This window comes from Lepus europaeus, chromosome 14, assembly GCF_033115175.1.
Source record: "Lepus europaeus isolate LE1 chromosome 14, mLepTim1.pri, whole genome shotgun sequence".
Classification (NCBI taxonomy): domain Eukaryota; kingdom Metazoa; phylum Chordata; class Mammalia; order Lagomorpha; family Leporidae; genus Lepus; species Lepus europaeus.
This window is the reverse complement of record NC_084840.1, coordinates 38,559,326-38,583,722: the sequence shown is the minus strand read 5'-3', so window position 1 is coordinate 38,583,722 and position 24,397 is coordinate 38,559,326. Positions and strand designations below refer to the sequence as shown.

The following is a 24,397-nucleotide window of genomic DNA, read 5'->3' as shown; positions in this document are numbered from 1 at the left end:
AAAGATCTCTTTTTTCAATAAAGAATATAAAATAGGAAAATGGGAGGCTTCTAGGATGAAGGATGGCAATTCTGCCACCATGGTACTTATGGCCAGTATTTCCATTTTATGATCAAATTGGCACTGCAGCTGTGTTTAAAGGAGAATCTTTTCCTTTAAGAAAATGAAAAACAAACAAAATGATAGTTGATGATCTGGTCGGGGAACCACTGCTGGAACCTACAACCACCTCCCCGGCCCCACTCATTTATTTTTTCTATGAGAGGGAGGGGAGTCTCCTATTTGGTGGTTCAATACCCAACTGTCCGCAACAGCTGAAGCTAGGCCAGGCCACCGGCAGGAACTGGGAACTCTGTGTTGGGCTCCCACACAGATGTATGGACCCAGCCACTTGAGGCCTTACCTACTGTTTCCTAGGGTGTGCACAGGCAGGCATGAAGCTCAAACCCAGGCACTGACATGGGATGCAGGGTCTCAAGCAGCGACTTAATTGCTGCCCCCACCCCATCCCTGAATCATTCTCAAGAATGAACAGGCCTTCCTGGGGCCTCACGTGCCCAATCTATGACCGGAAGGGCCCCAGGACCACACACACCATTACCCCTAAGTCAGGGTAACTCTTTTCCTTTTTTTACTGAACTTACAACAAAATCCCTACATCAAATGGCACAGTTCATTCTCTGTCCCAGGAGATTTACAAAGGGACTTATTCTAGATGGTCACTCAATCAATGTCAAATGCACAAAGCTCTGGGAAAGACCACAGTTCCTATGCTCCTAAGACTTCATCCAGTCAATACACAGGACTTTCCGACGATGCCACAGTCAATGAACGCCAGTTGGACAAAAGGCTAACAAAGAGCCCCCAACAGACACTGACCACCTAATACTGCCACACATCCCAGGCAGCTCCAGAAGATGGTTTCTGCCCTTGAGGAGGCTCAGTCTTGACCACGTCAGATATACAATGGTGAGCCAAGTTCTAAACTGGAGGTGAGCTAAGATGACAGGAAAGTGGGAATGCTGGGAGGGCACTCACAGGCCAGTGACCTGCTCAGTCCATTAGGAGCTGGAAAAGCAGGCAAGTGTCTGCTCACTACAGGAACCCAGATGGCCTATGGGGAACCCTAGGCGCTGTCCATGGCTGGGAGTGTAAAGAGCCAAGGAGCATGGTGGGGAGAGCGAAAAGGGAGGAAAAGGAAGAGGCAGCAGAGGCTGCAGAAAGCCCAGAGTCAGATCAAGGAGGTCGTGATTCTGTCACCACAGGGACACGTGCTGGGGCAACAACCACCGCGTGGGGTCTGGGCCGTGAATGCACACAGGCAGCAAGCGCCGGCAGGCTGCAGAGGGGTCGTGCACCCGCACACACTCTCGGATGTGCTACAGTTGGCGCATGGGCTATCAGCAGTCCACGCTGCTAACTGTCATCTGATTTGCTCCTTGAGAGATAGTAAAAGGATACAAACACCACACAATGGTCTGTAAGCTGCTGAAGGAAGGGAGGTGACAAGGTCAGACCTGCTCTAGCAGGGACACCCGAGTGCCGAGGGGACTGGCCCAAGCGTCCTCCCCGCCTGGGAACACAGCAGGCACAGGGAGCAAAGGGAGAACCGGGGCCTTGCCCCAGCTCCTGCCAGCCTGAGGGCACAGGGCAGGAGCTTATCCAGCTGCCAACTCTCCAACTGAGGGGTCTGTGCCCGCTAAATTCCACATGTGGGTCCCTCGTATAGAGGGCACTCAGTACCTAGTGATACATGAACTCTGGCCCTAACTCTCCCTCCGGCACTAAGGCAAGGAAATGCTTGTCATAAAAGCAGGAATTACTACTATCTGTTCACCATATGTCCCTCACAGTAACCAGTGCACACTGGGCCTCAATAAATCAAGTAATTCATGGTCCTCACGAGCAACTGGACAAACCTTGACTCCACACTTCAGAGACGCTTTGTTTCCGTATTTGTACAGTCTGCAAACATATGGAACCCATAAAATTTTATGTTCTGATCATGAGAATGGCCCAGTTGTGACGAAGTCTGACACTGTAGCCTTGGTGACAAGCCCCGCCAACAGATCCCAGAACCACCCCTCCCTGCAACCGACCCCTTACCTTTGGGGTCACCCATTCCTTCCGGTTGGGTGTCTGTGTCTTGACCATACACTTGGTCCAGGCAGTGACGTCCCCGGTGCAGTAGTAAGCATCGCTCTTGAAGACAAGCTGGCCCGAGCACTCCTCGCAGGGAAGGAGGGCACCGAACACCATGCCATCAGCTACCCGGTCCAAGATCTGAAGCCAGCAATGAAATGGTCAGAGGGCAAAGGAGGCACTCCAGGGAAGACGCTGTGCAATGTGGCATGGAGAACTTGCACAGACCTCCTTCACTGCAACAGAGGCTTGCCTGGGGCTCTTGAACTTGCCCCCTGGGCAACTGGTTTGCTAGGGGGCTTGGGTTCTTGGGTTTTCAGAGACCCATCTCTAAGTGAAGTGTTCCTTCACCTTCCCCACCCCTCAGAGATTGGGAAATACAGGGAGAGCCCAGAGCATGCCCTGGTCCCGCACAAGGTACCAAGGCAACCTCAACTCCAGAGGAGGAGGGCAGGGAAGAAGCAGCTGGGGAAATGCTGGAACACTGGCATGCCACCTTGCAGAAGGGTCTCTTTCCCTCCACAAGCCTTGCAGCCCCAGGGAGTTTGGGCAGAAGGCAGCTGAGAGTGCTACTCAGGCCAAAGTATGTGGTATGAACATTCAAGGCAAACATGGCCCACTCTAGCCCCCAGCAGAATTCCATAGCAAGTGTCAACATGTAGAAATGTCTGGTAGGGCCTGTCCCAACTGCCCCTGGGGAAATGGTGACCACAATGGCAGTGATGACTGTGCAACATGACTACCGAGGTTATACTCCTCGCAGCTAATACCAGCAGGTGTTCAAACGGAGGGCCTCGCATATTCCATTAGGACAGTCGGCCTCATAGGTGTGTCCCGCTCTAACACTAAGGCCGCTCACCGCCGACTCCCCGGAAGGCACTTGCTGCTTGTTGAAGATGAGCAGCTCTTTCAGGTCATTGGTCGAACACACTTTCTTTAGTTCATCCTTGATGTTCCAGATCAGGTCGTTCTGGGCCTAGGGACAAGACCCAGCGGCTGAGTGAGAGGCCTCTCTTTTCAACTGAAGGAAGAGTATACCTCTGGACATGCCTGGTCCCAAGCACACACCAGAGGATTAGCTGAACTGACTCTCCCGAAAAGATGGTCTGAGCAGTAGATTTTAAGTCCTTGCCATGCTCCAGCAGGTCTCAAATTAAATATGAAGCATGGGCTCTCAAAGAGCTATGCAAGGTGGGGAAGAAACCAATTAACAAGTGTGGGGAAGGACGCAACAGTCACTAAAGCCCCTGGAATGCATCCCTCAGAAACCAAGCCCACAAGACACACAGGGGCCTGTAAGTGCTAAGTTGGGCCCAGGGCCCACATGTGTCGGCCACCAATATCCAGAGGCCAAAGGAGGTAGGGTGTGCCTGTTCTCCGTCAATCTTTTCTTATGTGAAAGGCAGAGACAGACAGACACACACACACACACACAGGATATCTACAGAGATTTCCATTAGCTGGTTTATTTCCCAAATGCCACCACCAGCTGGGACTGGGTCACACCAAAATAAGAGTCTGGAAGACTCCATCTGGGTCTCTCACATGGCTGGAAGGAACCCAAGTATGTGAGCCTAACCTGCTGCCTCCCAGGTCATTAGCAGGAAGCTGGAACTGGGAGCAGAGCCAGGACTTGAACCCAGATACTCCAATATGGCATGTGGGTAGCCCAGGTGGTGTCTTAACTGCTGTACCAAATGTCTGCCCCTCTACCAATCTGAGAGTAGGAATGATTCTGAACACTAATTTCTTAATAGCACATCAATTCAATACCAAGCAGGGACACATTTAAGTTCTCCTGAAAAAGGACTTTTAAGTTTTTAATGTCTATGAAGGGCCTGCTCTTTGTTGTGTACTTTGATAAGTCACCTCACTTACTCTCACAAGTGCCTGGCTGGGAAGAGCATAGGCCTCCCCATCTTAGAGTGGAGGCCAGGGCGTCTCCTCTCTCTGCAGGACCACGGCAAGTTACTCACCCTCTTGGCCTCAGACTCCCTCCATATGAAAAATAGACGAAGATGCCAACCCTATGATACACACAGGCTCACTATCAGCACCAAATGAACACTGACTCAAAGCTGCAGTCACACACATTTGCGCCTATTTCCCAGCTCTACTGTTAGGGACTCAACAATCTCCCCTGCGCTCCTCCTCCTCCCTCAGCACATGGTGGGACAACCTGCAGTTCCAGGAAGTCCTGGGTACAAGGTCAAATGCAAGTGGAGTAACTCCTGAACCTCCAACACCAGATGAGCCAGCAGAAACAGAGGCGCAAGCATGGGGAAACACTTTGAGTTTCTTTCTTTCCATCTCTGACAACATCAGGGAGAGAGCACAGGGACTGAAGTGCAAATGCACTATGGGCTGTGGCTCTACTGCAGCCAGATTTGATGCAGAGCAGACATTTTTATTCCCCATAACACAATCCACCAAATCTGTGATTCTTTTTTAAGAATCATGTGCTAATTTCTATACCACAAGCAAAACCTGAGTACTCATACCAGAGACCCAAGCACATGGCTCATGGAAAGCATGGTCCTCAGAGACTGACTTCTGACTGTTTGCCCCTACTTTCTCCAACACCCAGCATTTTCTAGATAATTTTCACACTGCTTCAACACCTGCAGCATAATCAATACCATGATGACTCTCCCTGGTCAATGGTCATCGACTGAACAGTCTTCTCCCCTGTTACCATAATCCCTTTTACTTTTAAACACGAGATCTTCATTGTAAAAACATGGGAAATCTACCTCTTCAAGCAATCTGTCTATGCTAAGAACCTCTGGCTTCCTTGAATTCAACTTTTGGCCTCCAGCGTATGCAAGAGACCCCGGCAGGTGCTGCCATATCCACCATCCTGAGGTGACGAAGAGGAGCAGGGACAGGGTGCCAGTGCCTGCCTGGGCCTGGCTATAGCTCTGGCGCCCATAGCCCAATGCATATTCTCTTCCGAGTAAACAGTGTTTCTTGGGAGGAGGGAAGCAAGACAAGCTGGGGCAAAGTCAGGCTATCTGGTGACAGCTGTGATCTTGGGAGGTCCTAGTGAGTGGGACACACTTCCCTGAATTTTCTTGCTAGAAGTTACAGAACTGAGACCACAGAACTTACCTTGAGGGCCTTTTCAAGCTTACTCTCCTTGTCTTTTTCTTTTTTAGATTTTTTCTTGGCCACTTCATCCATTCCGTCCACCTCATCTCCTTTCCTTTTTCTGAAAGAGACATGGGATGTAAGACAAACACCCAGGGCCGGAACAACTCAGGCACCCAACGTCTAAGCAGGATGGAGTATTTTAAGACCTGTTGGGCCCTGCTCACTCTCACCAGTGCCCTCACCCCACAGGCATCCTGCTTGGTGCTCTTATGAGCTCACTGTCTCCTTGGGCAGCACCTGCAACCACCAAGGCAGGAGACTTTATGTATCTCAGAAGAAAATCTACCAGCTGAGCAGGGGGGCTGTGGGTTGCTCCAGGGCCTTGGAACAAGATCCAAGGCTCAAGACCCATCGATGTCAAAAACCCCATATTGTTTCTTGGCTGGAACAAAGCAGGAGGTGAGCGCACTCCAGCACCAGAACTGAGCCTTCCGAGCTCAAAACACAGGGCTGGCCCCAAGGCCAAGAAGCTGTTCTCAGAGGCTGGGCCACACTGCCCAGAAGCAGAAGCAGTTGAAGTCGGAGCCTTGCTAACTAGCCATTCTGCCCAGCAGTTAAGACACAGCCTCAGCTGGCATGCAGGCCTGGGTTCACCTCACACACAAAGTAAGGAAAAGGCTGCCACTGACTTTTGAGGATCGTGGTGATGGGCAAATGCAACAGCCCAAGCATAGCACCCATCAGACGTGCTCAGCACACTCTGGTCACTATGGCAGGAGAGTGGCTCATGAACTGTGGCACACATCATGTGCTGCAATGCCCCAGGGACTTTCCATTTTCTCACTCATCCCACTGTCACTTCAACGATCTGTGCTGTGAATTGAAAAGACATTATGAAGGCTGCTCCATGACGGTGGCAGCACGGGGCACACGACCCTGCCACACTGCCTGCAGTGTGCTTGTTCACAAGCACCTCTAGGTCAGGGCCGAGGAGTCCGCACAGGGTCGACGGGAAGGACTAGGCAGTGATCACAGACTCAAGACCCTCACTGATGATCCTTCCCGTCCTAAATGAAAACACCACAAGAGATCTGCACCATCCCCAACTCCAAGCCAGGAACTTATTACCCATGACCCACTCTGCATTTAAAAATGGCCGTGACTTTCCCAGCACCTTTCCTAGAGACCAACACACAGGAACACAATTCACACGCACTCCTGTGAAGGTGAGTCTTGAGTGGGTTGGAGGAAATGCGGTAGCTGCCCCAGGCAAGGGGAAAACTCAGACTGGGAAGCAGACCTTCGAGGGGAGTGGGCTCTTGGCAGGGGCTACAGCTATAGGAATAGGCACTGGATGCTCCCTGCAGTCCTCCTCTACCCTGCCCTCTACTCCCACAGCTCTGCTCTCACGGCCCTCAGCCTGCCTCTCCCTGGCTTTCTGACGGTCAGCAAAGGGACGCAGGAGAGCTGTGAAACCTGGAGGGCTCTTGGGGCCCCTAAGGCCCCTCACCAACCCCCAGAGACCCTGGCCCCCTGTGCTCTACCTACCCTTCACTCTTGACCCCCGGGAGCTGCTTCTTCAGGGCCTCTTTATCCTCTGCAGAGAGAAGGCTGAAGCCCTTGAGCTGACTTGCACTGTACTCAGGCCGGAAACCCAGCTCCTCCCTGTTCTTGACAAAGCAGTTCGGGTGGTACCAGCGGTCGATCATGCCCAGCTGTGGCTTCTCTGGGTCCAGCATCTTCTTGGAAAGGCGCACCTGACCCTAAGGGGAAAAGCACGTGTAGTTTCTAGGGAATGACATGGCAGGAGGGTAAACATCAGGGGCCAGGCTCTGCACCAGCCAGTGAGGGGTCGTGGTCCAAGCCAAGGCTCTGCCAGCAACTCAAAGGCCATGGCAGGTCATGGCTCTCCTGTGCCCCCCAGGACTGTGTGCCACTCTCAAGCCTCAGCACCTACATCTTTAATAGGGGCAATTCCAAATGGCTGGCTATCAGCCTACCTGCCTGGACACAGGAGGAACTTCCCTGACCTGGGGCAGGCAGAGGAAAACCTGATGCGGTACACTGGGCAGAGCCAGGGCCTCACACAACACCTGGGCTGGCCCCCAATGCCACGTAACTGTTCCAGGAGGGATTTTTTTTTTTTGCTCATTCCCACTTTCTCATGGACAATTTGGACTATACACATAGGAAGCCCCCCTATGACTGAGTAATAAATCCATAGGCAAGAACCTAGTCCTGCAATGATCAGGCCTGGGGTTCCTGGAAGTGTCTCGTCAGAGAACTCAGAGCATGGGGCTGCTGCTGCTCCCCCTAACTCACGCCAGGCAGCGCCCGGCACTGCCCTGCAAGGGAAGAGGACCATCGTTCTTGCCCCACATTTTTGGTGGTTGAAAATGGCTGGAGAAGATCTAGCGGTTCCATGGTTTTCTCACTGGCTCAACTCGATTTCCTGCACAACACCCTTGAGGAGGCAGCAACTCTCCATCAACGCCGTAAGTGAATCAATTAGTATTTGGATGTAACATCAGAGGAGGGTGAGAAGGCTGGAGGGCACTGGTCTTCCCTCTGCCTGTGTCTCTGCTCCTCAGACGGCCCCCATTCCATCTCACTGGTTGTCAGCCTTCAGGGACAAGAATTAGTGAGAACGGTAATGAAGTTCCTCTGAGTAGATTAAAAAAAGCTGGAGACTCACACCAGGGAAAACACTCAGACTTAACCCTACCAGGACACAAACAGCCTTCCTCCCCACCACTGCTGAGTCTAAAGGAGGCCCAGACTCTCCCAGTGTCCTCCGGGTGGATGGATGGAGCCACACACACAGCACTGGACCAGGAGTAAGCAGCGCCAGGCTTGTCTGGAAGAAAAGGCACTGTCATCCCCAGCCTCCACTAAGATCCTCATTTTTAGCTGCTTATGTTGAGCTAAAGCCCTACTTGAGACAGCCAGTAACATTCAATGTGGGCGATTCACAAAGTGAGACCCCGGGGGCCCCAGGCTCTCACCTTTTCTATCTTCTCCATGCACCCCTTGCACGTGCTTCTGTTGGACTTGGCGTACTCGGCTGCAAAGTCACCCAGCGTCTTCTCTGTTTTGCTGCCGGTTCCATCCTGGCCTTTGCCTTAAGAGTCAAACACACAGCGATGCCCATGTCAGGCATCCCAGGGCACCACAGCTGCCAAAACACCCATCCTCCACCTCAGCCTCCCGAGGACCCTCCCACTAGGCCACCTTGAGCTTTGGGCAACTGCAACCGGCCTCATCTCTGTCTGGAACCACTCGGGTCTGTCACTAACGCGTTCTTCCTGGCAACATGGTGACTTTCCTCAGACAAGCTCTCTAAAACACCACCACGCTAGCTGCTGGCCAGCTGTCCGGCCGTCCCGTCCTCCAGTTCCTCTGGAGTGCCCCCTCCGCTTTGGGAAGTACTAAGTATGTGCCGACGATAAAGCTCTGGCACCATACTAAACACTCCCTTCTAATTTCCATTATGCTGTATCGATGCTACATGTTTTACCAAAAGGAGATCAGACACAAATGTACAACAGACTTGCACAGCTGCTCAAAGAGCCGTTTCAGACTAGTGGAGAAAGGCTGAGTCATTCAACAGGGTTAGGAGGATAACTGGCCAACGACCTGGGACACGAGCTGGATTATCTTATTACATAAAAATAACTTCCGGGTTGAATGTTTCTCCCCTAAGATCAGGAATGACACAAGGCTGTCCCTCTCTTATCTCTTTCACTTAACACTGTAGTAGAAGTTTTGGGACATTAAGGCAAGAAAAATAAATAAGAAAGAACTAAATGTAGAAAAAAAATCAAGCAAAACCATCTCTATTTGCAAATAATACGACTGTGAACATGGGATGCTTAGGAGGCTACCAAAAAGCTGCCAGGACTATTAGGTGAATTTAGCAAATTTGTAGGGCACGAGGTCACTATACTGACACAACTACACAGACATTTCTGTATACCAGAAATAAACACTAGGAAAATAAAGTTCACTGCTATTTTAAGCAACATTAAAAGACATAAAACTTCTGAAATACATTTAATAAAATACATGCAAGACCTTTATAACAAAAATGACATGACTTGGTTGAATTTAACAGGAGGGATAATGGTATGTTCATGAATTGGAAGGATCCATTTAAGACATCAACTATCTGGGGCCAGTGTTGTGGCATGGTAGGTTATGTTGCCACCTGAAATGCTGGCATCCCCTCTGAGCCCAGCTACTCAACCTCCAATCCAGCTCCCTGCTAATGCACCTGGCTCAAATGGGAGACCAGGAGGGAGTTCCAGGTTCCTGGCTTCAGCCTGGCCTAGCCACAGCTGTTGCAGCCATTTGGGGACTGAACCAGCAGATGGAAGGTCTCTGTCTCTGTAACTCTATCTTTTAAATAAGTAAGTCTCTTTAAAAAAAAAAAAAAAAAGAAAAGAAAAGAAAAAGGCAACTATCTGAAACCTGATCTGCAGATCCAATGCAATGACAACGAAATTCCTAGCAGGTTTTCTGAGGAAGAAATGGGTGTTTGCTACAAAACATATAAGGTACTGAACAAGGACGAAAAACGCCAAATCGTATTGAAAAAGGACAAAGTTGGAGGAATCACACTACATGATTGGTGACTTATACAAAGTTACAGTAATCAAGATGCTACTAGGGCTGGCTGTGGCACAGTGTGTTAAGCTGCCAACTGTAGTGCCGGCATCCATGAGTGCCAGTGCGAGTCCCGGGTGCTGTATTTTTGATTCAGCTCCTTGCTAATGCACCTGGGAAAGCAGCAGCATGACCCAGTGCCAGGGCCCCTACAGCCACACTGGAGACCTGGATGAAGCTCTTGGCTCCCAGCTTCTACCTGGCCCAACCTCAGCCATTGGCCATTTGGGGAGTAAACTGGTGGATGGAAGAAGATCTCTCTCTGTCCCTCCATCTGGAACATTGCCTTTCAAATAACTAAGTAAATAAATCTTACAAAAAAAAAATACAATGGTATTGGCAGACAAGCCAATCATGACACAGATCCATACTAATAAGCAATCAACTGCTCTGACAAAAAAACTAAAGCAATTCAATGGGGAAATGAGTCTTCTGCCAAAATCAACAGATCTCAAAGCTAAACGTGAAAGCTGACACTACAAAATCTCTATGAAAAACAAAGAAGAATGATCTTAGAGAAGGCAAAAATTTCTCAGGAGACAGTAAGCACCAACTAAAAAATGAAAACAAAATCAATCTGGAGTTTATAAAAATTAAAAACGACTGCTCTTCAAAAGATGCCACTAATTAAGTAAAGAGGCAAGCCATAGACTGGGAGAAGGTATTCACGATATTAACTCCAGCAAAGGACTTGCACCTAAAATATACAAGTAACTCTTACAATCCAAGAATAAAGAAAAGTATTTGAGTATCTCTTATCCAAAATGCTTAGGACCAGAAGTGTTTCAGATTTTGGATTTTTCTGGATTTTGGAATATCTGCATATACAAAATAGGACATTTTGGGGCGGGACCCAGGTCTAAACAGGAAACCCATTTGCTTCGTGTATACCTTATACACACAGCCTAAAAATAATTTTACACAGCATCTTTAGTGTGCCTGCCTTTTGACTGTCAATCATCTTGAGTTCAGATGTGGAAACTACTACTTGTGGTGTCATGTCAGTGCTCAAACTTTTGGATTTTGGAGTTTTGGGTTAGGAATGCTACTAGGAAGCCTGCTGAAATGGCTGATATTAAAAGAATGACTGTATCAACTCTTAGTAAGGATGTGGAGGAACCAAAACGCTCACATACACATGGGAATATAAAATGGTACAGCCACTTTGGAAAACACTTCTGCGGATATAGTGATTCTAGCAAAGGGCTGCCCTCAGTGATAAGGAAAAAACCAACACGAGATGATCTGGACAAGTCTCACAGATGCGATGCTTTGTGAAGGTAGCCCATGCAGGAGCACCTGCAATTCTTCCCTTCCTGAAATTTGAACAGCTGTTACCTGGGTAGGGGAAAAATGTCTGGAAAAAGGCACAAAGAGAATTTCCTTTCCTGGCAGGACAGGAAATGTTCTGTAACTTGAAACAGGGTATATGTTAGATGTGTGCCCAAGCTCACTGCGCTGCATCCATCAGATATGTGCATAATATCCTATGTAACTTATCTTTAAAATTCAACAGACAACGTCAAAGAGACAAGCAAAGGAGAAGGCTGATATGACTACATGACCATTAACCAAAAACAAAATGTAGCAAAAATACAAGACAATACTCAAGAAAAATGTCAAAATGAGAAAGTATTTGCAAGATGTTATGACAAAGATGTAGTCTATTTTACACTTCACTGAGAAAAAGACAAAACATTCCATAAACAAATGAAGCAAGGACATAAATAACGATCTGTTGGGGGTTGGTTCCAGGACCAAGAGGTAACAGAATGCAAGGGTGATCCAGTCGCTTACATAAAAGCTCACAGTATCTACATACACTGTATGTTTACTTTAAATCATCTCTAGATTGCTTTTATACATAATCCTGTGTTCTCTAGGGCATGACAAAAAGTCTATACATGCTTAATACATATTTCTTTTTTTTTTGGACAGGCAGAGTTATTGAGAGAGAGAGAGAAAGAGAGACAGAGAAAGGTCTTCCTTCTATTGGTTCACCCCCCAAATGGCCACTAAGGCCGGCGCACTGCACTGATCCGAAGCCAGGAGCCAGGTGCTTCCTCCTGGTCTCCTATTCGGGTGCAGGCCCAAGCACTTGGGCCATCCTCCACTGCCTTCCCGGGCCACAGCAAAGAGCTGGATTTGAAGAGGAGCAACCAGGACTAGAACCTGGCGCCTATATGGGATACTGGCGCTGCAGGCAGAGGATTAACCAAGTGAGCCACGGTGCTGGCCCCATGTAATTTCTTTTCAATGACATTTTTGATCTAAGGGTGGTTCAATCAGCAGAAGCAAATCAGTCCGTGAAGAGGGGTTGACTAATGCAAAAGAGGGGGGAGGGATTAACCTAATAAACACGAGAAAATGTTACCTCACTAGCAATAAAATTCACCTAACTAGGAGAGAAATGAGAAAGAACAATTACACTTAGGAATGGTGTAGAGGTAGAGAAATGGGTATGTTATGCATCACTGGCATTAAGTGCAGCTGCCTTAAAGTTATTCATCTGGGCAGTGATATATTCTGGGCAGTAATTCTACTTTTTGGAATTAAAGAAACAATTGTTCAGGTGCCCAGGAGGCATAAGAAATCTTCACGTCTATCTGTAACTTAGCAAAAGCAAGACAGCCTGGATGTTGGCTCAGGCATTTACCACCAGCATAACTTTGGCCCAGTGACCTAACTTCTCTGTACATAAACTTCCTTAGTTATAAAAACAGATACAAGCCTACTGTAAGAACTCCAAATTAAGTGCTTGGAATGGTGTGTGGAATCCAGCAACATCTCAACACATATTATGTACCTTTAAAAAAACAACGGCAGGTTAAGTTACTGCCTGCAACTCTGGCATCCCACATCGGAGAGGCAGTTCAAGTCAAGTCAAGCTGCTCAGCTTCAGATCCAGCTCCATGCACCTGAGAAAGCAGAAGATGGCCCATGTGTTTGGGCTCCCTGCCACCCATGTGGGAGACCTGGATGGAGATTTTGGCTCTCAGCTTTGGCCTGATCCAGCTGTGGTGTGGGACATCAATCAAATAAATACTATATATATGTGTGTATATATATATATAAATTACAGAAGGCTATAACTTTTTGTCTTTTTTTTTAATTTTTGACAAGCAGAGTGGACAGTGAGAGAGAAAGGTCTTCCTTTTGCCGTTGGTTCACCCTCCAATGGCCGCTGCGGTAGGCACGCTGCGGCCGGCGCACCGCGCTGATCCGATGGCAGGAGCCAGGTGCTTCTCCTGGTCTCCCATGGGGTGCAGGGCCCAAGCACTTGGGCCATCCTCCACTGCACTCCCGGGCCACAGCAGAGAGCTGGCCTGGAAGAGGGGCAACCGGGACAGGATCGGTGCCCCGACCGGGACTAGAACCCAGTGTGCCGGCGCCGCAAGGCAGAGGATTAGCCTAGTGAGCCGCGGCGCCAGCCAGAAGTCTATAACTTTTTTTTTTTTTTTTTTTTGACAGGCAGAGTGGACAGTGAGAGAGAGACAGAGAGAAAGGTCTTCCTTTTTGCCGTTGGTTCACCCTCCAATGGCCGCCGTGGTAGGCGCACTGCGGCCGGCGCACCGCGCTGATCCGATGGCAGGAGCCAGGTGCTTCTCCTGGTCTCCCATGGGGTGCAGGGCCCAAGAACTTGGGCCATCCTCCACTGCACTCCCTGGCCACAGCAGAGAGCTGGCCTGGAAGAGGGGCAACTGGGACAGGATCGGTGCCCCGACCGGGACTAGAACCCGGTGTGCCGGCGCCGCAAGGCGGAGGATTAGCCTAGTGAGAAGTCTATAACTTTTTAACACTAAAAGAGTGGATATTAAATTGTTTAATTAAGTTGTTAATTAAGCTTATCAGCTGACCCTCTCCCTCTCCAGCTGTAAAGTCTAAATGCTATCAAGAGGGGCCAGTGCTGTGGCACAGCAGGTTAATGCCCTGGCCTGAAGCGCCGGCATCCCATACGGGCGCCGGTTCAAGACCTGGCTGTTCCACTTCTAATCCAGCTCTCTGTTATGGTCTGGGAAAGCAGTGGAGGGTGGCCCAAGCCTTGGGCCCCTGCACCCATGTGGGAGACCCAGAGGAAGCTCCTGGCTTCGGATCGGCACGGCTCTGGCTGTTGCAGCCAATTGGGGAGTGAACCATCGGATGGAGGACCTCTCTCTCTCTCTGCCTCTTCTCTCTCTGTGTAACTCTGACTTTCAAATAAATAAATAAATCTTAAAAAAGAAATAAATAAATGCTATCAAGAGACTTTCAGATAAGGTGAGCCAGCACAGAGATGCCCCAGGGCTACTCCTATTCATTTGTAAAAAGTTCAAAACCTTGTGTCTGCTGCAGCTCTGCCCACACTGCCCAGTGCCCTGATCTGGAACCCTGTATCTCTTTACTACGGGAGCTTCCGGGAGCTTCCTTCGTCTTGGGGCCTCAGGACTCCTTCTCAGTTCAGTGGGAGGGAACAGCACATGCTCCACCCTGCAGACACTGACCTGAGACACACTACAGACAAACTCAAAAGCAGAAATAAGCCTTGGTAACAATGTAGAAAAACGGCAATCCCTAAGTGAAAAGGCACCACTGCTGTGGAAAACAGTATGTAGGTTCTCTGAAAAATCAAACACAGAATTCTCACAGGATCCAATGACTTGGCTTCCAGGTACACAGCCACATTATTCACAATGACCAAAATGTGAAAACCATCCCACATGTCCAACAACATGTGACTGAACAAACAAAATGTGGTAAATGCATTCCTTACATGGAATATTACGCCTAAAAAGGAAGGAAATTCTGACATATACTACAACAGATATTAACCTAGAAGGTACTAAGAGGAATGAAATAAGTCAGTCACTAAAGGACACACATAATCCACTCATGTAAGTGTATCTAGGGTAGTCAACTCACAGAAAGAAAGAGCAGCGGTTGCAAGGGCCTTGGAAGAGGGAGTTGGGAAGATGAGAAAGTTCTGAGGACAGATGTAGTGTGTATGCATTTAACGCCACTAAACTGCACAGCCATTTTTGGCTGTGATGATACATTTTATGTCTACTTCACCACAAAAGTTTTTCTGAGTAGGATCCCATTTCTGCAGGAAAGAAGAAATACCACACAGACACACAACCCATCGGTATTTTCTAAGGAGATACCCCACAATGCTCACAACACTTATTTCTGAATGATAGAATCTGGTATGAATTAAACTGTTTAATATAAATGTACTAAAAATAAATTAATTATTAAATCATTAAATTATATATATGTATATATATGTGTATATATATATATATATATATATATATAACATCTACACACACACTAGCCAATTAGTAGGTTGTATCTTAACTTTATGGTTACAAGGCCTTAACAAAACAGACACATTTACAGCAAACTTCTTATGCCTTTCCATATTATTATTATTATTTTTTAATTTTTTAAATTTTTGACAGGCAGAGTGGACAGTGAGAGAGAGAGAGAGACAGAGAGAAAGGTCTTCCTTTGCCGTTGGTTCACCCTCCAATGGCCGCCACGGCCGGTGTGCTGCGGCCGGTGCACCGCGCTGATCGGAAGGCAGGAGCCAGGTGCTTCTCCTGGTCTCCCATGGGGTGCAGGGCCCAAGCACTTGGGCCATCCTCCACTGTACTCCCTGGCCACAGCAGAGAGCTGGCCTGGAAGAGGGGCAACTGGGACAGGATCGGTGCCCCGACCGGGACTAGAACCCGGTGTGCCGGCGCCGCAAGGTAGAGGATTAGCCTATTGAGCCACAGCACCGGCCGCCTTTCCATATTATAAAATTATAACTTGATACATTCAAGTTATAACTAGATATAACATATCTGGGTCTCTAAACCTATAACTTCTACAATCCTAAATACAAAAGAGAAATCAGCCACAGTTCAAGAAAGTTTTTCCTATACCAATCCTCTAAAACTGACACACCTCTGGATCCTTTCTTGGCAAATTCCCTATAATTTTGTTCACAACTCTGAGAGGTATTATCAATCTCTCAGTAGTCCAAAAGCAGCTGAGAGTCAAACACATTGAGAGCTGCAAAAAGGACAGGCAGAGAAAACACAATTTAACAATGGCAGAAGCAGTTCCCCGGAAAGCACAGTTCAGCTCCCACCAGCATTCTAGAGTCATGAGAACAGGTTAAACTGGGTCAATTTAGGAAGGCAGAGAAATGAGAATGCAGTCTCAGAAGATTTCCTTCCAAAAGTGATGAAAATGGACTTTTTAAAATTAAAAGGCAGCCAGCAAGTTAGTTTGCGAACATCAACAAACCAACCCTATAGTTTATATGGAGAGGCAAAAAGATGCTAACACAATAAGGTGGCCAACACAAATTTAAGAATAAAGTTGGAGGACTGACTCTATGCAACCTAAAGACATTATGAAGTTACAGCCTTCAAGACAGTGTGGTATTTGGCACAAGGATAAAAAGACCTACAGAACAGAAGAGAGACTAGAAATAGACCCCAAAAAATATAGTCCACTGATCTCTTGCAAAGGAGGAAAGAGAAAAAGAATCTTTTCAACAAATGGCGCTAGAATAACTAGACATACACATGTAGAAAAAAGAATCGACACAGATCTTATATCCTTCACAAAAAGTAACTAAAAATGGATTACAGACTTATATGTAAAACATAAAACCACAGCACTCCTAGAAGATGACACAGGGGAAAACCTAGATGATCCTGTGTTTGGTGGTGGCTTTCAGACACAGCAGAAGCAAAATCTATGAAAGTAATCAGGACTGATGCCTGCGATGCCAGCACCGGGACACCAGTTCAAGTCCCAGCTGCTCCACTTCCGATCCGGCTCTCTGCTAACGTGCCTGGGAAAGCAGTGGAGTCCTTGGGCTCCTGCCACTCACGTGTGGGACCTGGATGAAACTCCTGGCTTTGGACTGGCCCAGGTGCAATAGCTGTGGCCACCTGGGGAGGGAACCAGTAGATGGAAGATCTGTATGTCTAACTCTGCCTTTCAAATAAATGAATAAATCTTAAAAAAAAAAAAAAAGTATTCAATAAGCTAGATTTTGTTAAAACTGAAAACTTCCATACTGTGAAAGATGCTGAAAAAGATCAGCCACAGACTGTTAGAAAATATCTGCAAAGACGTATCTGATAAAAGGGCTATTACCTAAATATACAAAGAACTGTTAACACTGAACCACAGGACACTAGGAAAGATGTGGAGCAACAGAACTCTCACTGCCTGCTGGTGGGAATGCAAAAATGGTTTAGCCATTTTGGAAGACAGTTTGGTAGTTCCTCATAAAATTAACTTACCATTCGATTTCCTGGTATTCATCTAATCATACTCCCTGGTATTTACCTAAATGGGCTGAAAGTTTATATCTACACAAAAAACCTACCTGTATTTTATTTTGTTTTTAAAGATTTATTTGAAAGTGAGAGAGAGAAAGACAGGTCTTCCATCCGCTGTTTCACTCTCTGGATAGCCGCAACAGCTGGGTCTGGGTCAGGCCAGAGCCAGGAGCCAGAAGCCAGGACCTTCCAGGTCTCCCACATGGGGAGCAGGGGCCCAACCACTTGGGCCACTTTATGCTTTCCCAAGCACATCAGTAGGGAGCTGGATGGGAAATGGAACAGCCAGGTCAGGAACCACGCCCATATGGGATGTCCCTGCACCCATGTGGGAGACTTGGAAGAAGCTCCTGACTCCTGGCTTTGGATCAGTCTAGCTCGGGCTGTTGCAGACATTTGGGGAGTGAATCAGCAGATGAAAGACCTCTGCCTCCCTCCTTCTCTCTCTGTGTGTCTCTGCCTCTCTAATAAATAAATAAATCTTTTTTAACAAGTAAAATAATAAAATAATAAAGAACAAAACACCTTAAATAGACCAATGGAATGGAAATTCTTCAAAGGACCCAAAGTAAAGGGATTTTGTCTAAGGCAAAGCAGTGGGGGAGAAGGTAATCTAGTCCATACAGAGTTGGGATGCCGGCATCCCAAGCTGTGACCTGGGGGGAAAAAAACCCAAACCGGGCCATACCTCATACCACACATAAGGACAAATTCCAAATAGATTAAGTCTTTGAATTTTAAAAGAAAGAAAGGAAAAAAAAAAAAAAACACCCATTAACTACATGGACTGGACCCAGCACATCCCCCTTTCCAGGCGGGCCACTTGTTCCACTGAGAACAGTGACCACCAGAGCCATGGCTGCAGGCCCTAATGCCACCACCCTCAGGGGAAGCGCCAGCCTGGCCTCACCTCTAAAGACTACGCCACGGGAGGCTCAGCACACTGACCACAGGGGACTGACAGGCCTGGGAAGCCTCTGCCTCCTCCTGCCACTCCCAGATGCAGGTGCGGCTGTGGGTCGTGAGGCAGAGCAACGTGAGCAGGAGCGTACTGCAGTAACTGCACTTGGGGTGAGCCCGGACCGACAAGAGACAGGACAGAAATGTGCAATGGACGAGGCGTCTTGCTTCCTCCACGGGGCTTTTCTGCAGCTCAGTGGCAGAAGCCAAGACCTCTTTGGAGGCATCCTGCATGATCAAGCAATTGGCTGGTTCTTCTGAGGCTGGCCAGCTTGAAAACACCCTACCTTATTCAGCAGGTACACAAGTACAGATACAACCATGTCAAGGAGCAAACATTTTCACAAAATAATCACTGCACCTGTCCTGAAAGCGACAGCCTTTGTTCCTTGTCATTATTCCCTAACCAACACAGTGTAACAACCATATGCAGCATGTGCGGTGCACACAGGTTATCCCTGTATATGAATGCTATGCCATTTGATATCAGGGCCTCAAGATTCTGGTACCCACAGGAGTCCAGGAACCAATTCCTGCAGATAATGTGGCCATGGAGGGACAACTGTATCTGCTTTCCTCTTTCCTTTTCTACCCTCTGTCTTGCTGCCCTAGGATTCTATCTCTGAATAAGGCATTTAATATCTCTGCTTTATGCTCTGTCCTCTAGACAGCACTATGGGCCAAGACGTAAGAGGAAACTATGGAGACAGTAAGTAGATAGTGGCTGTCAGGGTGAGGTGTGAGAGGGAGGAACAGGCAGAGCACAGGCGATTGTCCAGGTGGTAACTCTTTTGCACAATGCTCTAAGGGTGGCAACGTGTCTTTCTCCATTTTTCAAACCCACACAGTCACAACACCAAGAGGGAACCCTAACTTAAATAGTCATGTGTCAAGGCAGGTCCACGGACCGCGACAAATGTGCCACTCTGGGGAATGCGGATGGTAGAGGAAGCTGCGGGGGAAACGGTGGTCAAGGGGTGCACAGGAACTCTGCTCAGTTCTCTTTTCAAACTCAAATTGCCCTTGGGGCTGGTGCTGTTGTGTAGTAGGCTAAGCCTCCCCCTGATGTGCCGGCATCCCATAAAGGCACCAGGTTCATATCCCGGCTGCTCCTCTTCTGATCCAGCTCTCTGCTATGGCCCAGGAAAGCAGTGGAAGATGGCCCAAATGTTTGGGTTTTTGCACCTATGTAGGAGATCCAGAAGAAGCTCCTGGCTCCTGGTTTCAGATGGGCACCAGCAGTTGTGGCCATTTAGGGAGTGAACCATTAAGGGAGCCATTATGGCCGTTTAGGAAGCAGATGGAAAACCTCTTTCTTTCTCTCCCACTCTCTGTCCGTAACTCTACCTTTCAAATAAATTAAAACCCAAAAACAAAAAACCCCTCAAACTGCCCTATTAGAAACATAAGCAAAACAAGGATTAACACTAGAACGCACTTCAAGTACCTGGGGGAAAAATGCCACTCAACAGACAACGCTGGTGCAGTAACCTCAGCACCAGACTCACAATCCTCACATGTGCCAGAGAGAAGGAGCTGGCAGACTTTTGCTTTGCTTTTTCAGAAAAGTGGCCCCTGGCAGCTTTCGGGAGGGGCTGAATCCCCACGGCTGGCCTCCCCAGTCTGTACGCACCAGTCACCCCGCCGGCCTCCGCCGTCTTCTTGACTTTCTGCTGGTCATCCCACCGCAGATCAGAGAAGCCATCCACTTCGCTGTCAGGCTGCCGGATGGAGTGGCCCACCTTCCAGAAGCAGGAGAAGTGGTACCAGTGTGGGACTTTCCCATCGAACATGGGCGACTAGAAGGAGGGGAGACAGAGGGAGGTAAGTGAGCTGCTCACCATGACCCTGACTCACCCATGCCTACTGTAGCTCCAGCTTCTAGCAGGGGACCAACACGGGACACCCATTCTCCCCGTGGGCCTCTTCAAGTGGAACTGCAAATGCATGAGAAACAGCACCCAGGCAACACACTTCCTCCCAAGATCTTCCCTGAGAGCTCAGAAAACGTGCCCGCTGCTCCCGAGCCCATTCTCTCAGGCCGCAAAGCCAAGCCAGCAGAACCGCAGCACTTCAGAATAGAGCTCGGCTCCGTGTCCCTTTGAACCACTCACTGCTACGTTTCCGTGGTTCGCCTCTCACATCACACCTGCTCAGTGTCATGGCCCCACGGCTGCTGCTGGGAAAGGCCAGACAACCGCTCCCATCACGCCTGGACTCCAAGGGCCTGTGTGGCCCAAAAAGGGCTCTGTGAAGGCTCCACAACGAAGAATAACAAGGAACAAGACCCAGATAATGAGCAAGGCAGAGAAAATGTGTCAGAAAAAGCGTCAAGCTCCCAGCAGCACAGACGTGAGCAGAATGAATGAACTTGCATGAGGGCAACACAAGAGAGGACAGTTTGACAGTTCGGGGCAGCAGGCCGGCAGGTCTGTCAGCTCATCCCCAGCCTCCAGGGAGTGCAGCCGCTTGCAGACTTCTCCTCTGGACGCATTTTCTTCCCTGCAACCCTTCACACTCAGGCTGGCCGTGACTTAGCGGCACAGGGCCTTTCTCTGTGACAGGGTCAGGTTCTGCTCTCACGCCCCAGCGCTGTCTGGCTTCACAGACTGGATGGTGACAGTGACTAGGCATGGGGTGAGCCCTGGCATTTCTTGGGTTCCTCGTGCCTTTTATAAGCCATCCTGTGTAACCCTGCAACCCGGCTCTAGGGGGCAACCAGCACCCCCATTTCACAGATGGAGACACTGAGGTTGCGGGTGGTGTGATGGTGGTTCACACTCTGGCAGGAACTGACTCAGCTCAAATCTGAATGTGACACAGCAGAGCTTTCCAGCACGCTGCCTGCCAGGACAGCCACTTAAAATTACCCAGACCGGGCTGCGACCAGAGAGAGAGGCACTGATGACGCCACCTCCCCCTCCAGTAAGAGGGTAAGCCGCGGTGGGGTTTCCTCCCAAGCCTGGGGACTGTGTTCTCAACCATAGTGCGAGACACCCAAGGGCTCACTCACATCCCAAGCTTGGAGGACCACCAGGCCCTATCCTTCAGCAAAAGAGCCTTTGAGCAACATCAAAACACGATCGCCGCTATGTGCAGCCACACTGCACCACTAAGGCACAGGATCTCTGTGCACCCGGCAAACACCTAGCAGCCAACGGTACCCAGGTCCTCAGCCAGCTACCGGCTGATCAAATTTCTTTGTGTATACGCTGGCCACCCTTCTGGCCTGCCCACCCCGTGGAGAGGAGGCACTCAAACCCTCTGGGGACACCCATCCTCCCAGTCAAAATGTAGGAGGGCCAGCAGGCAAGGCCCAAGGCGAAGGCTGAAGTATCAGGTATTTGATACTCAGAGAACAATCCTGCCATACAAATGTAAAAGAAGGTATTTATATTCCAACAAGGAGAAGAAAGGTTTCTTTCTTTCACAGTCCAGCCCATCCCAACAACTTGACATTCTGAACTGAAACTCCCTAGTCTCTTTCCCTATCAAGGAAGGCCCAGTAACGTTCAACTTTATCGGGTTCTAGTTCCTCCCCAGCAGCGGCCCAGTTCTAACATATTGGCTGTTCTTGGGCTTCCTGGCTGACATTTCCACTAGAACAGAGTCCTCCATGGCTGGCCTTTTCTAAAGAATGTAAGCTCACAAAGGAAATGGATTCTACTGAAAAACAATCAAACATTAAAGTAAATTGGGATTACAGTAACTAATGCACTTTAAAGTTATAAATAACCAGACCTAGAGCTCATGCTAATAACTATTGTAATTTTGTCAAGATTTTGACATAGCCCCAGCCATAAAGCAGCATGAAAATACTTGGTGATAAAATCATAGGTCTGGGGATGGTGCTGTAGCCCAGAGGGTTAAGCTCCAGCCTGCGATGCTGGCATCTGTATCAGGGCACTGGTTTAAGAATGCGCTGCTCCACTTCTGATTTAGCTCCCTGCTAATGCATCTGGGAAAACAGCAGATGATGGCCCACGTACATGGGCCCCTGCCAACCACATGGGAAACCCAGTCAGAATTCCTGGCTTCAGCCTGGCCCAGACACTGCAGCCAACTGGGGAGTGAACCAGCAGACAGGAAATCTCGCTCTCCCTTGCACTCCCGCTCTCTCTCTAACTCTGCCTCAGAAATAAATAAAAAGAAAACCCAGGTACTGTTACTATGCCTTTGCGTAGCCGCTTACAATCAGGATTAGAGGAAATAAGGTGTTTCACCTTGAGTTCAGGGAAGACAGAGATGTAAATTTTTTCTCATCTGAATGCAAGGACTTCTGGAGCCCAATGTCCCAGACTCCAGGCACAGGACCCTTGCCAACTCTGAATAGGCTGTCTCCTGTACTCAGGGCAAACCCAAAGCACTTAGTGGGGGGATAAGGCTCTCCCCGGTGCTTCCAACTGTAAGCCCCGGGTACTCCTCTATCCTCACCCCCCAGCCCTGTTCACCTCCGGCTCCTCTCCTGGAGCTCCATCACGTGTCACCCACTCCCTCACAGCAGTGTTTACGTCGTCTCCCCAAACTGGAAGCTCCCGAGGGTGGATTTTCCTTGCCTCACTAGAACCTAACACAGGGCCTGGAACTTACCAGGTACTCAGTACATGTCCACTGGAGGAACAGTACTGGGGCTGTGTGCCAGGTACTGAGCCGCGGAGGCTCTGGGGATTCCAAGAGGGCAGCCTCGGACCCCCGACACGTTGTGAAATCAGGCAGAGCCGGCACTTGGGACCCACTTGGTCCATGTGTCCTGCTCTCGTGCCCTGTTCGGTACTGAGAAACCCATGGAGGAGCTGGCCAAGCACCCCTAAAAAGCACTGCAGAAGCCAAATTACCTGGGCCCCGAGCACTAAGCCAGGGTAGCAGCTTTCCGTTGGAGGGGCAGAAGGACTTGGCAGGTGAGAGTCAGGGTCGAACAGGCACACTGGCAGGGGCCTTCACGTCCCAAGCCCCCACCCCCAACACCCCAACTGCCCATCTCTGAAATCTGTGCGAACAACATCAGAGGATCCCCAATCGATCAAAAAGTCCAGGTGACCACTCAACATAGCCGCAAATGCAGCAAAAGAACGAGTGTGCGAATCTGGAAAGTTTGGGGAAAAATATCTTAAAACCACAAATCGGGCCCACAACGAACGCACTACGCAAAAATGCCACTGCCCTGCATAGGTTTCGCATAATTAGGATTCAAATAACGACAGCGGCTGTTGCAAGGGGAGCCAAAATTAGTTCAAGAAACGAAAAAAATCCCCACCAGTCAGTTTGGCTGGGAGACGTAGGCCAAAAAACCTTGGAGAACAAGGCAGGTCGAAAATCAGAGCCGCTTCAGAAGGTCCGGCACACGTTTTCCTCGCCCTGAGGCCAACGGCAGTAAAATAGGCAAGAACTCCTGCACCGCCCAAAAACCAGAGAAGCGGCTCCTCATGGCGACGAGCGCGTAAGGAATCACCCGCTACCGGCTCTGTTTCCCGGGTTTTTCACGCTGGATGAGCGGGCCTCCCGGAAGGGTCCACCAGGTGGGCCGCACGCGGCTCCGCAGCGGCAGCAGCGCCCACAGGCCCTGCGCGCCGCTCCGAGGCCCCCGCGGGCCCCCGGAGAGGTCCTCCGCCCTCCCGCGCCGCCCGCACCTGCACCATGATGGCCATCCGGAGCGAGTCCTTGGGGATGCTCTCGCTGCATTTCTTGCAGGAGGCGCGCCCGCTCTTGGCGTATTCCACTCGGTAGAGCTTGTCCGAAGACTCCGCCATCCTCCAGCTCTCGCTCACCCGGGCCCCCGGAGTCCGCCGACGCCGCCTCGCCGCCTCGCCGCCAACGCCGCCTCGCCGCCCCGCGCGCGCGCGCGCACCGCCCACCCGTGCGCCGCCCGCAGACACCCGAGCGCCTAGGGCCGCCCCTGAGCACGCCGCGCCGACCGCCGCCGTCGCTCGCCGATAGATTGCTGATGCCTGGCCGCGGGCACGCCCCCGGCGCCGGGCGTTCAAGGGGCGGAGAGCAAGCGCGCGCCCCTCGCTGGCCGCAGGAACCGCCTTTTCCCAGACGCCCGCGGGGCGTCTGCGGGGCGGGCCGCGTGTGCGGGTCCAGCTCCTCCGGCGGCGGCCGGGGGCCGGGGCGGGGCCTGGAGCGCGCGAGCCCTTTAACTGTTTTATCCGGGGGAGGCGTACGCACTCCCGCCACGGAATTCTGCCCCGACCCGTTTTGAGAAGGTGCCC

The 24,397-nt window shown here is 49.7% G+C and overlaps 1 protein-coding gene across 1 annotated transcript in view; it reads right to left on the bottom strand.

Moving 5' to 3' along the window:
* PARP1 (poly(ADP-ribose) polymerase 1) overlaps positions 1 to 24,004 on the bottom strand; it is a 44,310-nt gene extending 20,306 nt beyond the window's left edge. The window contains exons 1-7 of the mRNA XM_062210459.1: positions 23,816 to 24,004; positions 19,822 to 19,987; positions 8,241 to 8,356; positions 6,784 to 6,998; positions 5,254 to 5,353; positions 3,002 to 3,118; positions 2,107 to 2,283 (exon numbers count right to left, since the gene is read on the bottom strand). Of these exons, the coding sequence (XP_062066443.1) occupies positions 2,107 to 2,283; positions 3,002 to 3,118; positions 5,254 to 5,353; positions 6,784 to 6,998; positions 8,241 to 8,356; positions 19,822 to 19,987; positions 23,816 to 23,935 (1,011 nt within the window). The 5' untranslated portion in view covers positions 23,936 to 24,004. The remainder of the gene's footprint in view (positions 1 to 2,106; positions 2,284 to 3,001; positions 3,119 to 5,253; positions 5,354 to 6,783; positions 6,999 to 8,240; positions 8,357 to 19,821; positions 19,988 to 23,815) is intronic.
* Between the last annotated feature and the right edge of the window lie 393 nt (positions 24,005 to 24,397).